At 37.3% G+C, this 14,255-nt stretch overlaps 1 protein-coding gene across 1 annotated transcript; it reads left to right on the forward strand.

Moving 5' to 3' along the window:
- The first annotated feature begins 782 nt into the window (after positions 1–782).
- LOC137946004 (probable aldehyde dehydrogenase) lies at positions 783–11,079 on the forward strand. Its single transcript, XM_068792141.1, has 16 exons — positions 783–960; positions 1,775–1,854; positions 2,568–2,671; positions 3,085–3,152; positions 3,632–3,689; positions 3,870–3,983; positions 4,926–5,009; positions 5,133–5,237; positions 6,799–6,912; positions 7,281–7,412; positions 7,515–7,604; positions 8,314–8,403; positions 8,707–8,916; positions 9,919–10,029; positions 10,588–10,667; positions 10,753–11,079. Exons 1-16 carry the CDS (start codon positions 872–874, stop codon positions 10,889–10,891), a joined length of 1,668 nt encoding a protein of 555 aa, XP_068648242.1. The 5' UTR covers positions 783–871; the 3' UTR covers positions 10,892–11,079.
- The last annotated feature ends 3,176 nt before the right edge of the window (positions 11,080–14,255 follow it).

A 14,255-nucleotide genomic window follows, 5' to 3' on the forward strand; every position in this document is an offset into this window, starting at 1 on the left:
TTTTTTTTTTTACTTTGAATTGATTTTATTTGTTTATGGTTCACTTGCTTCAATTGTCTTAGATAGTCATATACTATGTTTTCCTCTTATAATATTTTTATAGATTTCTAATTTTTATGAAATTATTTATATTCACATTTGGTTTAGATAAGTCTTTCTTTCTTATTACTCATTCTAAATTTTTATGGAAAAAAACTCTTCCATTATTATGTTATGGTCCTTGGTCAAGTACTTGGCTTTCCGCTACTTACCAGGCCTGTCTTTTGGGTAGTATTGATTAGGTACTTAACATTTGTAAATCTTTTCTCATGAAGTTTTATTTTAAAAATTTGTAAACCTATGAGGTTCTATTGTTAACTTAACCATAATTAATTAAACTGAAATATTGATTTTATATAAAAATGAACCTTAAACCCTAAACCCTAAACTTTAATACTGAAAATTTGTTTTACTTTTTTTAAATATTTGAATATAGGTAATGGAGAATAAATATTTACTTTATAGCAAGCAGACATAATATAATTTTGTATATAATTATAAAAAAATAAAATAACTTAAATCATTGCTAAAATTGTTTATTATATTTACTTAATTATACCATCTCTAATTCCTGACTTAGAGCTTATCCGATCGAAGGAATAATACAAATCCCAAGCCTTTGGTTTGGGAGACGAGTGACGAAGGAGACGTAGACACGTGGTTTTGGCACTCCAACCGATGACACCTAAAGTGCCCATTTCACCAGATTATATGCCGGAGCATAGCGTTAGGCAGCATCTCATTTCATTTCCATTCCTTCCGAGTATCAATGAAGATGCATCTGCCTCAAGGATTTCTTTGATGCTATTACCCTAGAGTCACCCGCCACAACATGCTTACGTTCCGTGCCTGCAGAGAAATGAGAGCCAAATTGCAGAGCTCCACTCTTAGATGGTTTGCTTCTTCCTTCAACCATCCGAGGTACGTAACTCAAAACTTTTAATGGATTTGTAAGTTGTTGCTTCTGATGCTTACTTCCACTTATGACTTATCTATTGGTTCCTAATGAATGAGTTGCATCACCGGATTGGGATTGAGTGGCTCGAACGCTGGTTTTTCATTCCAAACATGCTGAACATTTGTTCTAGATGGTGGAGATTTGCTAATTTGTTTTTCCGTGTAGTTTTACTGTCTCCATTGACGTTATCTTGTCTTTATTTTGAATTTATGTCAATATCAGCACCTTTCTGTTGTGATTGTCTGGTGTCTGTGATAATTTTATCGTTTGACTGAAAATGATTTCTGGTTTGGAGACAATTGCGCCTTGCGCCTTAGGTAGCGGTACTTGGACAGCTCAACTATTGGCAGTGCCTCTATATGCCTTGATCTTATGTAGGACAATGTGATAAGATAGCTTAAACGTTACTCAGACAGAAGTGCCGAGTTTTTGTTCCGATTCGTTGTTAATTGTTTGGTTAAACGTTGCAAAATTTCATTTGGTATTGCTAGGGTTGTTGCTCAAATTATTAAGCTTTCATCTGAGGATAACTATGGAAGAATTTCATTTTATTTTATTCGCTAATATCGCTGTCACTCGAATATTATCTAAGGTTTTCTTTGAGAAAGGTGGTTATATTATCTTTCATTAATAATATATTTATGTGAATCATTAATTAGTGTATTTTTCTTGGAAGTCTTTGTGTATAATCTGCCTCGTTTTCTATTTCATCTCAGCTTGCCACTTTGAAGAGTTGGATAGTATCATATTTGAAAATCGTTGTCCATTTTGTGCCAGGTCTTTCCATTCACCTGCTTTTGCTACTGTTACTGCTGAGAATATCTCGGGTTCCCAACCCGCACAAGTTCATAACTTGGGTAAATACTTTGCTCGAGCATTGTCTGTTCCTTTTTAACAAATAATGCAAGAAGATCACATGGAGTTTGATCTAATAGACCTTGATGTGCATGTGCTTGCTGTTGAACCTTCGTTATGTTATTCTCTTGTTGACTTCGATCAATGTCCAACTCTGTCTGTAGAGATAGAAATGTGTCCTTCTTAAGAAAATGGAAGTGTTCTGCAGAAATTTTCTGACAGGTGCAGAGCTCCTCTTTCTGTTTTCTCATCAAATATTTGTTTTCTGCACTTTAGAAGAAGCACGATGCCTACACTTTTCACTATGACTTTTCATTATGGTTGTCATATTTTATGCTCTTTCCCTGTGGTTGCAGTTGGTCCACAGACTAGACTTCCTCCCTGTATCCAATCCAGTTATTTTTCATTCTAATTGTTGTAGTTGTCATGTTTTATTTGAAGTTTCTTACTTCATTAGATGCTTAATATTATTATTATTATTATTTTCTTTCCTTTTTTATTTAAGTGAAATTCCATTATGAAATCCTAATCTTGATTCTGTTTTTATTTCATTCTAGATGATTATTCTCATGTATTTGGTTTTGCATAGTTGTGGACATGGGTGTGCTTGCCATTTGTTTGACTACCTTGTTTGATCTCAAATGGGTTATATTTCATCTTCTCGTTTGATCACTCTGTTACTGATGATAAAATTGGAGATAATGGTGTACTTCAGTGCAGGGAAAATGGGTAGGATCTTCCAAGTGGACGACAATACCGGATCCTTTAAATGGTGAACCTTTCATTAAAGTTGCTGAAGTTAATGAAATGGAGCTGAAGGTAATTGCACAATTGGTGCAAAGTTGTATAAGAGTCTGATGCAGTCAGATGTTCTGTCTCTGTGTCATGTTCCATATATCTACTCAGTTTTCCATAGCTTGGATTCATACTTTTAGATTGGCTAATGGTAGTCGTTGGTTAAATTCACACCTTTTCCTAAAAAAAAAAAAATAGTAGTGGTTGGCATCTCCCAGCAACATTTAGTCAGTTTTGTGGTGTTTCTGTTTGTGTGTGGCATTACATTCTTATTCCTTGTGCTTCGTGTATCTTGTTATCTATTAATGTAATTTCTTTCTCATCATATTAGATAGAAAGGTGTTCTCAAAAAAAGAATGCTAAATAAGAAGGTGACAGTGTGCATGCTTGCAGCTGAAACAACTCACTCTAACTCGCCTCTGTCTGTTTATTTTCAGCCTTTTGTGGAGAGTCTGGTTAAGTGTCCAAAATATGGGCTTCATAATCCACTTAGGTGTCCAGAGAGGTTTGCTTTTGGTTATTATTCTAGTTTTCTATTTACTTTGTACATTTTTAATTTCTATCTATTGAATTGTATTCTCACTTGCATACAAGATGACAATTAGTGAAGATTAACAAAATGGCTTCTTAAATGTAAACTCATATCAATAGCGCTGGCTTGCTTAAGTGGAAGATGTTAAGAAATCATTAAGAAAGAACAGTCATCATGCAGGCGTGCTAAATGAATGTTATGGTTTATCATGCTCTGGCTCTTCATTGAATATGGTTATCAGTCTTCCACTCATGGTTTTTGGGTGGAACTACCATCGAAAGTCATGTATTATGTGACTGCTGTCTACAACTAAGTATATTACAGGAATTTTTATACTTCCAGACAGTGTTGTTTTCTTACTTATGGCAGTGATAACAGTTTGTAATTTCTCCATCTTTCTGTTTTAAACTGTTATCCTTATTTATTTATTTCACATTAAAGTAATGTTACAGGTATCTTTTATTTGGAGACATATCTGCAAAGGCTGCCCATATACTCGCCCAGCCAGAGGTGCAGAAATGTTTCACTTTTTATAGTTCTGGAATTGATATCACTCTTAAAGTCTTGAATATCTTTATGCCTTCATTTTAAAAAAAAAAAATCTTTATGCCTTTGCTGGCTTTACAATCTGTTCTACTATAAAGTTAAGATGCTTGTAGTTTCTAATTATTGGATTATCGTGGAATTTAGGTTTCAAGTTTTTTTGCAAAGTTGATCCAAAGAGTATCTCCAAAGAGCTATAACCAGGCCCTTGCTGAGGTCATTGTTTCACAGAAATTTTTAGAGAACTTCTCAGGAGATCAGGTAAAGTGAACTAATTGTGAGCTTAAGTCCAGTGTCAGATAATGGATCTGCAGTTTCCACTTACATCATGAAAATGTACTGAATCTTGAGATATTGAAAGTTTCTAGATTTTATTTTCAACATGAACCTGTTGGTCGTCTGTTAATTTATTAATGACATAACTTGGAAGCAAAAGCTATCAATCAAAAACAAAAAAAAAAAAAAAAAAACTTGGAGGCAAAAGCTTTTTCTACAACTTGAAACAGCAGGTTGGCAAAAAGAGGTCGTAAAATTTTCATTTTGTTAGTAGGATAAAGAAGTTTAGTCTTATAAAATGTTACAGAAGTTCCATAATATGGATCTTTCAGACACTTATCAACAGGGATAATGTTGTTCTCTGAAGTTGTAACTAAGGCTATTAGTAAGAGAGGGTTGAGCCCCGTGATTATGCTTGATCCTTTCTGTGCTTTCTTGATCTCTCTGTTCCTATTTATAACATTTTTTGCTTCTCTTCCCTCATTCTGTCCCTTAATTTCTGAGTCTCTCACATCTATCTCTCTTTTCTCTTCATTTTTTTTGCTGATTCCACTTTTTGTAGAATAAAATTCCCTCATTCTGTCTGCTGTAAATTTCTGCGACTCTCAGATCTGTTTCTCTTTCTCTTCATATCTTTTGGTGATTCTACTATTTTTTTAGATAAAATTGTTACTTAGTTATTATCAATGAAGCCTAAATTTCTTAATCTAACAAACCAGCATGCTTCAAAATAATGTCCGTAACTCTGCACACAGTTCTTTTTAAGTTATCTTCCCCATATGTCTATCATCTGTCTACACTATGCATGACAGATGCCTCAAAAGACTTTGTTATCAAATGGAGATTAATCTCTGCATCTTTTTCTTGTTTTTTTGCTATTTGTTTGGGTGGCATTATATTATCTATTTTTAATTTCTTATTTGGCAGGTCCGTTTCCTTGCAAGATCCTTTGCAGTCCCTGGAAATCATCTCGGCCAGCAAAGTAATGGTTTGTGTTGGCCATTTGGTCCTGTAAGTGTGTGACCTCTATAATTGTATCACCTAGTCAGCTTTAGGATGACTTTTTTTATTTAAATTGTGGAATGCTACCCTCCTAATACTTTTCATGTTTAATTAGACATTTCAGTCATGCAGGTAGCAATTGTGACTCCTTTCAATTTTCCACTGGAGATTCCTCTGCTGCAATTGATGGGTGCACTGTATATGGGTAACAAACCCACTCTTAAAGTTGACAGTAAGGTATCACCTCGTCAGTTTTATATCCATTGAAAAACTTTTTTTCCTTTTCTTTTCCTTTCCGGGTATGAACACTGTTGGTGTGGGACTATGATAAGATGGACTAATTCCTTCCGAAAATGACCAGTCACCTTAGAAACATTGTGTTCTGACCCGCCAAGTCGATCGGTCACTCAGCTGGGTCAACTCAGAATGGGGAGGGGGCTAGTCAGATTGGGGGGTCGGACTTGCCCCAAGTCCAGCTGTTGGACTCATGAGTCTCGACTTCTCAGGTGATCCAACCCAGGTTTGTAGGTGCCTGAGTCAGTTCCCATGTCTGGATTATATCACCATGTTTAGAAGGCGCATATTTATTGACCCAAGAGATCCCTACCCATAATAGACGTGGTACTTTGGCCGCTCTAGAAAAGAGTTTGAGTTATGAAGGAAGTAAGAGATGCAAGTAACTATTGTCTGTTAATGGAGTCAGCCCCCTTGAGAGAAAGCTTCCAAAACCACTATTTTTATTTTTATTTTAAAAATGGAGTCAGTTCCTCCTCCCCCCCCCCCCCCTCCTTTTTTTTCGGTTATTAAAAAAAAGTTAGGGGGGCCTGACTTCATTAGCAGATACAGGAACAAGCTCAGTTTCTGTTGAGATAACGGTCAAGATAGTGACAAAGGCTATTCTACACTTTGATAGTGAATCATTCAGAGTTTGCCATTTAATTGTGATTGCTGGATGCATGAAATAACATGCATGTTTTTCTTTGAAAACAGTAAATTAACTAGCATCTATACTAAAGTATCTTGGAAACATGTGCATGGATGTAAGTTGCGAAATCTGGAGTGGTGTAGAACACTATTTCTTACCACATGGGAGGAATGTGAACGAGTGGAAATTTAGTGTTTCAATTTGTAACAATCTTTCAACCTGCTGTCTCCCGTCCCCATGGCTGTGAAGTCTAATGGTTCTGCTGATTGGTTGATATGTCTGATGTTGGAGATTTTAGGGTTAGATAGAGAGAGAGAAGAAAGTGGAGAAATGAGAGATACTGCAAGAGAAAGTGCAGCAGGTAGGGATCAGGTTCAACCTCTCTGCGATATTTACCCCTCTCTCTACTACATGAGTACAACATAGTTCTAAGAGATATAAACAGAAAACTTATGACTGAAACATGTATAAATAAACCTATAAGAGTGATAGATAATGATTAAGCTACCCATGATGGAAATGACTGATATACTGCTAGATTACAATACTCAACAATACACAATATAACTCACTGAATTGGCTAATTGAATTATATGAGAGTATGATACTGATTTCTGGCTTATATTACTGCCATCATCAATTCAATTAGATACAAAGTCATCTTATGTGGTTTTCCATTTTAGCAGCTTCTCATGTCAGACAGTCCAGGTTAAATGTCGTTCGACCATATGAGATTTGTGACTTTAATAGAGAAACCTGTTGATACCGATACTAAATTATTCAGAACGCTTGGTTCAGCTGTATTATTTGCAATGGTAGTTCTTTCTCCACACGTATTTTGTTTGATTATTGATCTAATGCAATGTCTGACAGGTAAGCATTGTGATGGAGCAAATGCTTCGACTACTTCATGAATGTGGATTGCATGTTGGCGATGTTGACTTCATCAACTCTGACGGGAATACAATGAACAAGCTCTTAAAAGATGTTGGTTTTTCTATCCAGGATATTTAATGCTTTCACTACTTTGATGTCTCTTATTTTATTATGACATTCATAAAGGGTAATGAAATGTATAAGTATGCCCTTCCTGACTTTCCAAAAATGAAATTTTATTAGAAGTAGGATTTTGAGCTACTTCCTTCCCTTTCCTTGAATATATTTTCCTGTAAATTTGTTTGCTCTGGATCAGAGTTGCAGTTCTTAACACATTTTTCTGAGAAAGCTTATCTTTCTGCCAACTGCTGTTTTCTATCTGCTCCTTTCACGATATCTTTTTTATTTCTAATTCCACAAGTTAAACTGCAACATAGAATTGGTCATTAAGCTTTTGGAATCATTTGAATTTTGAATAGGCAAATCCACGGATGACTCTTTTCACCGGTAGCTCACGAGTAGCAGAGAAATTGGCTGTTGACCTAAAAGGACGTATTAAATTAGAAGATGCAGGTTTTGACTGGAAAATCCTGGGTCCAGATGTACAAGAGGTTTGTTTGGACAATCAGTAGTGGAACATAACTTGTTTGAACTGTGATTCTCTTGACTCTATGACAATGCATCACAATTATTCTCCTTGTTTTATTTGGCAGGTTGACTATGTTGCATGGGTTTGCGATCAAGATGCTTATGCATGTAGTGGTCAGAAGTGTTCTGCACAATCATTTCTTTTCATGCATGAGGTGTGCCGTATTTGCTCTATCTACTGTCTGTAATACTTTATTGTCCAGTAAAACTTAAGAGCTAGGTGCAAGTAAACAACTAAAAAAATCAAGTTTTCCCCAAAACTGTTGGCACTTGTGAATTGGATAGGTTAAGGATCTAACAGAGCCCCTCATTCTAAAGTCGGGCATACTATGTGTGTCTAGTATGGTTAGTTTTTGGTCTATATGCTTAAAGAAATAGTCTTCTTGGTAAAATGTTAAATTTGTTATTATAAATTCCAGTTTGTATATGTTGAGCTATTACATTGTTGTTGATCTTTATTTTTATTGCTGGCATGTACATAAAGTGATTGTAAATTTGTCAAAATGAACTGTTCATCCATTTCAAAAAAAAAAAAAAAAAAAAAAAAAGAGTACCATTCGTGTTAACAAAACATATTAAGTTTTCCAGGCATTCTATAAACATATATGTATACAATTGAGCTCTTGTAATTTTCTTTCCTGTTAATAAAACTTTTCTGCTTACCAATAATAAAATGTGTATAAAAGTGTTGATCTGTAACCTGGTGTTGTTCAAGAAGGAGATGAAAAGGAGAGTTTTCTTTTATGCTTTTTTTTTCTTTCATTTTTCAGAAGAAAAAACATGAGGGATGAGGGACAATATAATTAAGCGTCATGGGGGCCTACACAAACTCATTCATATATGATGTATGTTATCTTTGTGCAGAACTGGGCTTCAAGTGATCTTATTCGGAAGTTGAAATATCTTGCTAGCAGCAGGAAGCTAGAGGATTTGACCGTTGGCCCTGTACTTACTGTAAGCTATCTTCTTGTGACCTTCATCATATCTGTTCTATGACCGGGTTCTTGTCCTCAATACTACTTTTTGGAAGGTCCCCCTCCGACAAAAAAAAAAACCCTTTTTTTGTTTTTTTTTGTTTTTTGGCATAGTTGGTGAAATTACTGAAGTACAGAGAAAGTTATTCATCAATCTGCTGAACTGCTTAAAATTTTGTACATACTATTATTTCCAAAACCAGATAACCGGTATTGTCCACTCGGACTGATGAAAGACTCACTGGAAGTATATCTATGAAGATAATTGTTTTTGGCATTGCAGGTTACGACTGCCAGCATGCTGGAGCACGTAAATGAACTGCTTAAAATTCCTGGGTCAAGGTTGCTGTTTGGGGGTGAACCCTTAGAAAATCATTCTATTCCACTTGTGTATGGAGCTATAAAACCAACAGCACTTTTTATTCCCTTGGAGGAAATAGTTAAGGACAACAACTTTGAGCTTGTCACTAAAGAAATCTTTGGCCCATTCCAGGTGATTTTAGTTTTACCAGTTTCTCCTCAATGTATCTTTTTAGTTTTTAATGGATACTTAGAGCTGATAATGGTCTGGGCTGCACTATTGGAGTATTTTGACTGAGAAATCAGAATTGAGCTTCGTAGTCTCTGATCCCGAGTTTGTAAGGTCAAGGCAAGACAAACCTAGATTTCCAACTTTTACTCTTTTTGTCATGCTACAAATAGATTAAACAGCAGAAGTCAGAAATTGAAGTGCTGTAAATCAACCTGGGTTCCACTTCTGAAGTTCTGCTCATGCTACTTGATTTAAGTATAAACATAGGGAAAATGAACAGGTGTAAATGTCTAGAGCACCAAGGAAATAAGTTGGAGTAAACAATGACAAATTACACATGATTGCTATTTCTAGATTAAAAGTCATTGGGCCAAAAATAATATTTTTTCAAATAAAAATAAACAGATTATAAAAGAAAATAAAACAATAACACTTCACACTTTCTAGGCTCTCTGGCAAGTATATATCCCACAAATCAGGCTCCAGGATGTGGGCAGTCCTGAGAAATTTGGTGAAATCTGAAGGTCACCTGTTAACTTTTGTGTCTAACTCTATTTTTAGTTTTATTTATCTTTTGATTCTTGAGCGTGCAATTGTTTGTGACTTTAAAAACGACTCTTATCAGTGAGTGATACATTGAGACTTTGAGCAAATTGAAGCTGTTGCCGAAAGCATGTTTCATCTTTAGATTTGAGAAGTACGACTCTGTTGATGGACAGCAAGAAGGAAAAAGACTAAAATATTTTACATTCGTAGTTTTTTTCCTTCTTTACGCATTTCTCCATTCAAGTCCTTAATTTTGAAGCCATACTCATCTTTTTCAGGAACTGCAAAGATGAGGTTCTACTGACTACAACTTCATTCATGAAACCAAAAACTTTTCATGATATTATCGTAGTTGATTTTACTTATACTTCTATATTGATATGCTTTCCTTGCATAAATGTTTGTCTGTGGTCTCAGATAGTGACTGATTATCGCCACAATCAACTTCCGATGGTGTTGGATTGTTGTGAGAGAATTCATGCTCATTTGACAGCAGCGGTGGTTTCAAATGATATTTTGTTTCTACAGGTAGGATTTGCTGGAACTGGACATCCCTTTCTCAGTTCTAAGCTTACACTCCACTGATGTGTAATCTTGATACTTCATTCTTTATTATCTAGCTCTTTGAGCCATGCCATTCGTTGGAACAATAAGGATCAGGTAAACTGTAAGTGATGCAACTTGCAAACCATGACTAATCAAGCTTAGGAGATGACCATCATTATGATCAGTAAAGACACTAGCATAGCTGCTTGAACACGATGTTGCATTTCTGAAGTCCATAGACTCAAAGAGCATTTAGATTTGACAGAAAACTCTACTTGTGAGCCAATTTGTGGACCATGGAAGATATTTGCTGCCTTGGATTTCTTTGTTGATTAACTTTATTACGATCTATCAAATAAGGTACTTGGACAACGTTTTGTGGCATGAAATCGAATGAAAAAAATGTAAATTAATTAATATTACTTGTGAGCTCTCTGATATAGACAGTCATGATCAGTGAGAGTCCTTCAATATATGCACATTGTCTGCTAAATGCACTAATTACAAACGATAGTCAGTTGATCTATTCTTTTCTTGCAGGAAGTTCTAGGAAAATCTGTGAATGGGACAACATATGCTGGTATAAGGGCACGGACGACTGGAGCCCCACAGAACCACTGGTAAGCATAAAGATGTTTTCCATGAGCTCTTGTTTCCATCCTGTGCTACAAACTGCTCAGAAATGTAATTAATATGGTATCGTAGGTTTGGACCTGCTGGTGACCCTAGAGGTGCTGGAATCGGTACTCCAGAGGCGATAAAGCTAGTTTGGTCCTGCCATAGAGAGATCATATATGATGTTGGACCCTTGCCACAGCACTGGGAGACCCCACCAGCTACTTGAGTCTCTAAAAGAGCAAACGGGAAGTAGGCACTGGCTTTTCCCCGTATGAACGGTTGTTTTCTTTGTTTTAATTTAATTTTTATCTTCTTTTGCCTTAGACGTCAACATTTACTTGTTTATATATTAAATAAGAAACTAGTTAAGGGAAGCTAAAGATTCTCACTGACGGAGGAATCTCTTCCTAGTCACCACTCTGTAAATGGCTAGTGATGGCTGTCAATGTAGTCGGCCTGACCCTCATCAGATGTTTTTAGAAAATCATCCGAACCTCCGGTAATCAGGAAAATTAGATAGCCATTCAATGTTTCACACTTGTACATTTTTTTTTGTATTTTGTTTTCTTTCTTTCAGTAACCTCAATAGACAAGGGGCGAGGCTTTAAGACAAGACCTGTCAGTTGTCATCATCTCATCATCCAAGAGAGAATGACTCGAAGATTTCGCAAGACAGCCGTCATCTTGCAAAATTGGCTTAAAGGGAGGCTGAAATCCCAATAGCCGTCTAATCCTGTTAAAGAGATTGATGAGTCTTTAGGATGATGAGACCAGTTCGGACTTTCAGCACGGGAAAACTTTTACGGGCACAAGTTGGAAGCTAAGGAAACGGCGATCTTTCAACTTTTAATCTCCGTGGTCTTGAAATTGGACATATTACTGATTTCTGCAGTCTAGATGGGTGAAAAAATGAGGTATTCACAGGACACTGCGTGAAAGTTGAGATATTCATTCTGTGCAGTCTTTACGAAGAAGCTAAAACAACCTAAAATCTCTCTACCTTTCGTTTTCCGTCTCCTTTTCTCTTTTGGTCTGATTAGATGTTACATCTTTTTAGCGTGAAAAAAAGATAAAAAGAGACGCAATATGTTGATGCTTCCAGAGAAGTTTACTGGACCCGGATCAAGACATGACTCTGTCTAAATCCAGACATTGAGACCCAGCTAAGAAACCCCAAATGAGGACGTGCGATCCAGATGAGGAGACTATGTTGGCCTTTAAGAGTACAACCACTCGTCGCATTCCCATGCCAACGCACTACTGTTGGAAGAGAGCTGGTACACAAGCAGCACAAAAGACGATAGACAGCACATAATGGGTATGTAAATGCAAAGCACTACTGTTCTGCGTTTTTTTTTTTTTGTTATCACTTGATATGCAAGATCGGACCCATATTAGTCTGATCAAATGAAAAGATTAGACCAGCAAAGCTTAAGAGAGTTCCTCAACCATCTTGGGCAAGATTCAAACTTCTTCTATGCAGAATCAAGCGCTTGCCAAATGAGAAATTTACTTTGTCGGAACATCACTACCTCTCAAAGTCTCAGTCAAGCATTTATTCAAACACCTAGTATGAAATTACTCATCCCTTTACAGCAGCAGGCTCGAACCAGCCGCTGAGATGCCCCTCCACATATGGTAGGGTATATGACTGGGGTCCATCATAGGCAATACCGAGTGGAGGCACAACCTTCTGGCCTTGTCTGTCGCTCCACTAGAGCAGCACATCACGTGGCACTGTTTCTGAGTAGAATCTCATCGTCCCATCCTTCGAAGGACTGTTTGTCACTTCGAGAGTCCGTTTTCGGGCTTAGTGAAGAGGAAGCCATAAAGCAAGGAGGAGAGAGGGAATACCATCTAGTACTACTACACGGAAGTCTTGTGACCTCAACACAGCACCAAACGGGAAAGCGATGATAAGCAGTAACAGAAGTCGGATAAGATGACGTAACGACGAATTCCATTCCTTGATGGATCCACACAGGAGAGAGCAAACTGGGAAAGAAGGAAGGTGAGTTGGGAGTGGAATAAACATATGCGACGTCGCGTTCAAGCTTTAATGGAGTCAGCGAAACGACAGGTCAACAAAACCTTGCCAGGAGCCCTTTGCTGCCGACCCGGCGGCCCCCCATTACGTGAAAAGATTGAGAATTAAGGAACGGCAATTCTAACTTTTAGGTGAGATTGAGAATCCAATTCCCTTTCAAAAAAAAATCTGAAATCTTATGGTGGCGGGACCCCGTACTAAGGTCTGAGAGGACTTTGTACCTAGCTGCTAGTTATCGGTAAATTTTAGATTTCTAGATTTTATAATACTGCTACTGGTCGACCAGACTTGAGGCAAGTTGGAAGAGATTCAATAAAAGGAACAGAAGAATCGAGTTCCCCTACAATTCAATCCGCCTACTCCAAATGCTTTGAAGCATGATCATCTGTTATAGTTATGTAGAATATAGTAAATGAGTCATCCCCCTAGGAGTACCACATAAGAGTTGACAAACTAGATGTCATTTAGCTGTATTTGTCATACTAAATGTATCAACCTATTTTTAGGTGCCTCCTCCTCTTAGCTTGTCTCATCTATTATTTGCTTGTCAAAACTTGTCTTCTTAAACTAGAAGTTGGGCAACCCATTGTTATTTTTTATTAGTCGTAGAGGAAAGAAGCTTGAATTCTCTTACAGTGCTAAAAATGGGTAATAAACTGAAGACATAAGGTACTTCTGCCCTACTTCATCACTCAAACTATTAAATTTGGGTAAGAAATATTAGTGTACCAACTTATCACTTATTCTTAGTAACACTCCCATCTGTAATTATCTTTAACCCTATAGCAAACATTTCCGGTGCTTCTGGATTAGCAAACATATTCCACAATCGAGTAATGGTGGATTCAAGCGAAACCATGGCGGCTCTCTGGACAATCCTCCCGACAACCCATTTTCACGCACCCATTAACCGAAGAAAACAAAAAACAAGTCAGTGACGCATTCAGTGACAGAAGGATGGCAGAGTGTCGTCCCTTTGAAGTACGATGAATTCCATCACCTACGGAAGAGCGTGCCACCGCATGTCCACTCCCCTTGATCACATCACCTTTTCTGTTGTTCTGGAAACCCCACCATTTGCGGAGGGGACTCACGGAGAAGCACCTTCAAGTTGCCCATGCTCAGGTTGCCAAAACCGTCCCAAGAGTAGGAAAATTCAGAAATCAATCCATATCTGCTGACAATGGCAGGTGCAAAACCATCCCAAGAGAAGGAAAATTCAGAAATCAATCCATATCTGCCGACAATGGCAGGAGCAAAACCATCCCAAGAGTAGGAAAATTCAGAAATCACTCCATATCTGCCGACAATGGCAGGTGCAAAACCATCCCAAGAGAAGGAAAATTCAGAAATCAATCCATGTCTGCCGACAATGGCAGGTGCAACTTGGCAAACACGAGGAGAAAGAGAGATGGTGAGCTTGCGATAACGGAACGAATAAGATGCGGGTCATGAACTGTTGGCTAAACTTATCCTGCCGAAGACGACACCGGCTTTTGGATTTTGGCGTGGACGGATTCTCTAGACTGCAGCCTTTGTCTTT

The sequence above is a fragment of the Aristolochia californica genome, unplaced genomic scaffold (assembly GCF_029961685.1).
Source record: "Aristolochia californica isolate CCGP_79_NKW_82.1479 unplaced genomic scaffold, dmAriCali1.0.hap1 SCAF_12, whole genome shotgun sequence".
Taxonomy (NCBI): domain Eukaryota; kingdom Viridiplantae; phylum Streptophyta; class Magnoliopsida; order Piperales; family Aristolochiaceae; genus Aristolochia; species Aristolochia californica.

Bases quoted from the DNA above. Each gene is read 5' to 3' on its own strand.
- LOC137946004 (XM_068792141.1), top strand. From the start codon at position 872: ATGCTTACGTTCCGTGCCTGCAGAGAAATGAGAGCCAAATTGCAGAGC. The intron at 5,238-6,798 runs GTATCACCTCGT...AATGTCTGACAG, and splicing joins CTCTTAAAGTTGACAGTAAG to GTAAGCATTGTGATGGAGCA. The intron at 6,913-7,280 runs GTTGGTTTTTCT...AATTTTGAATAG, and splicing joins TGAACAAGCTCTTAAAAGAT to GCAAATCCACGGATGACTCT.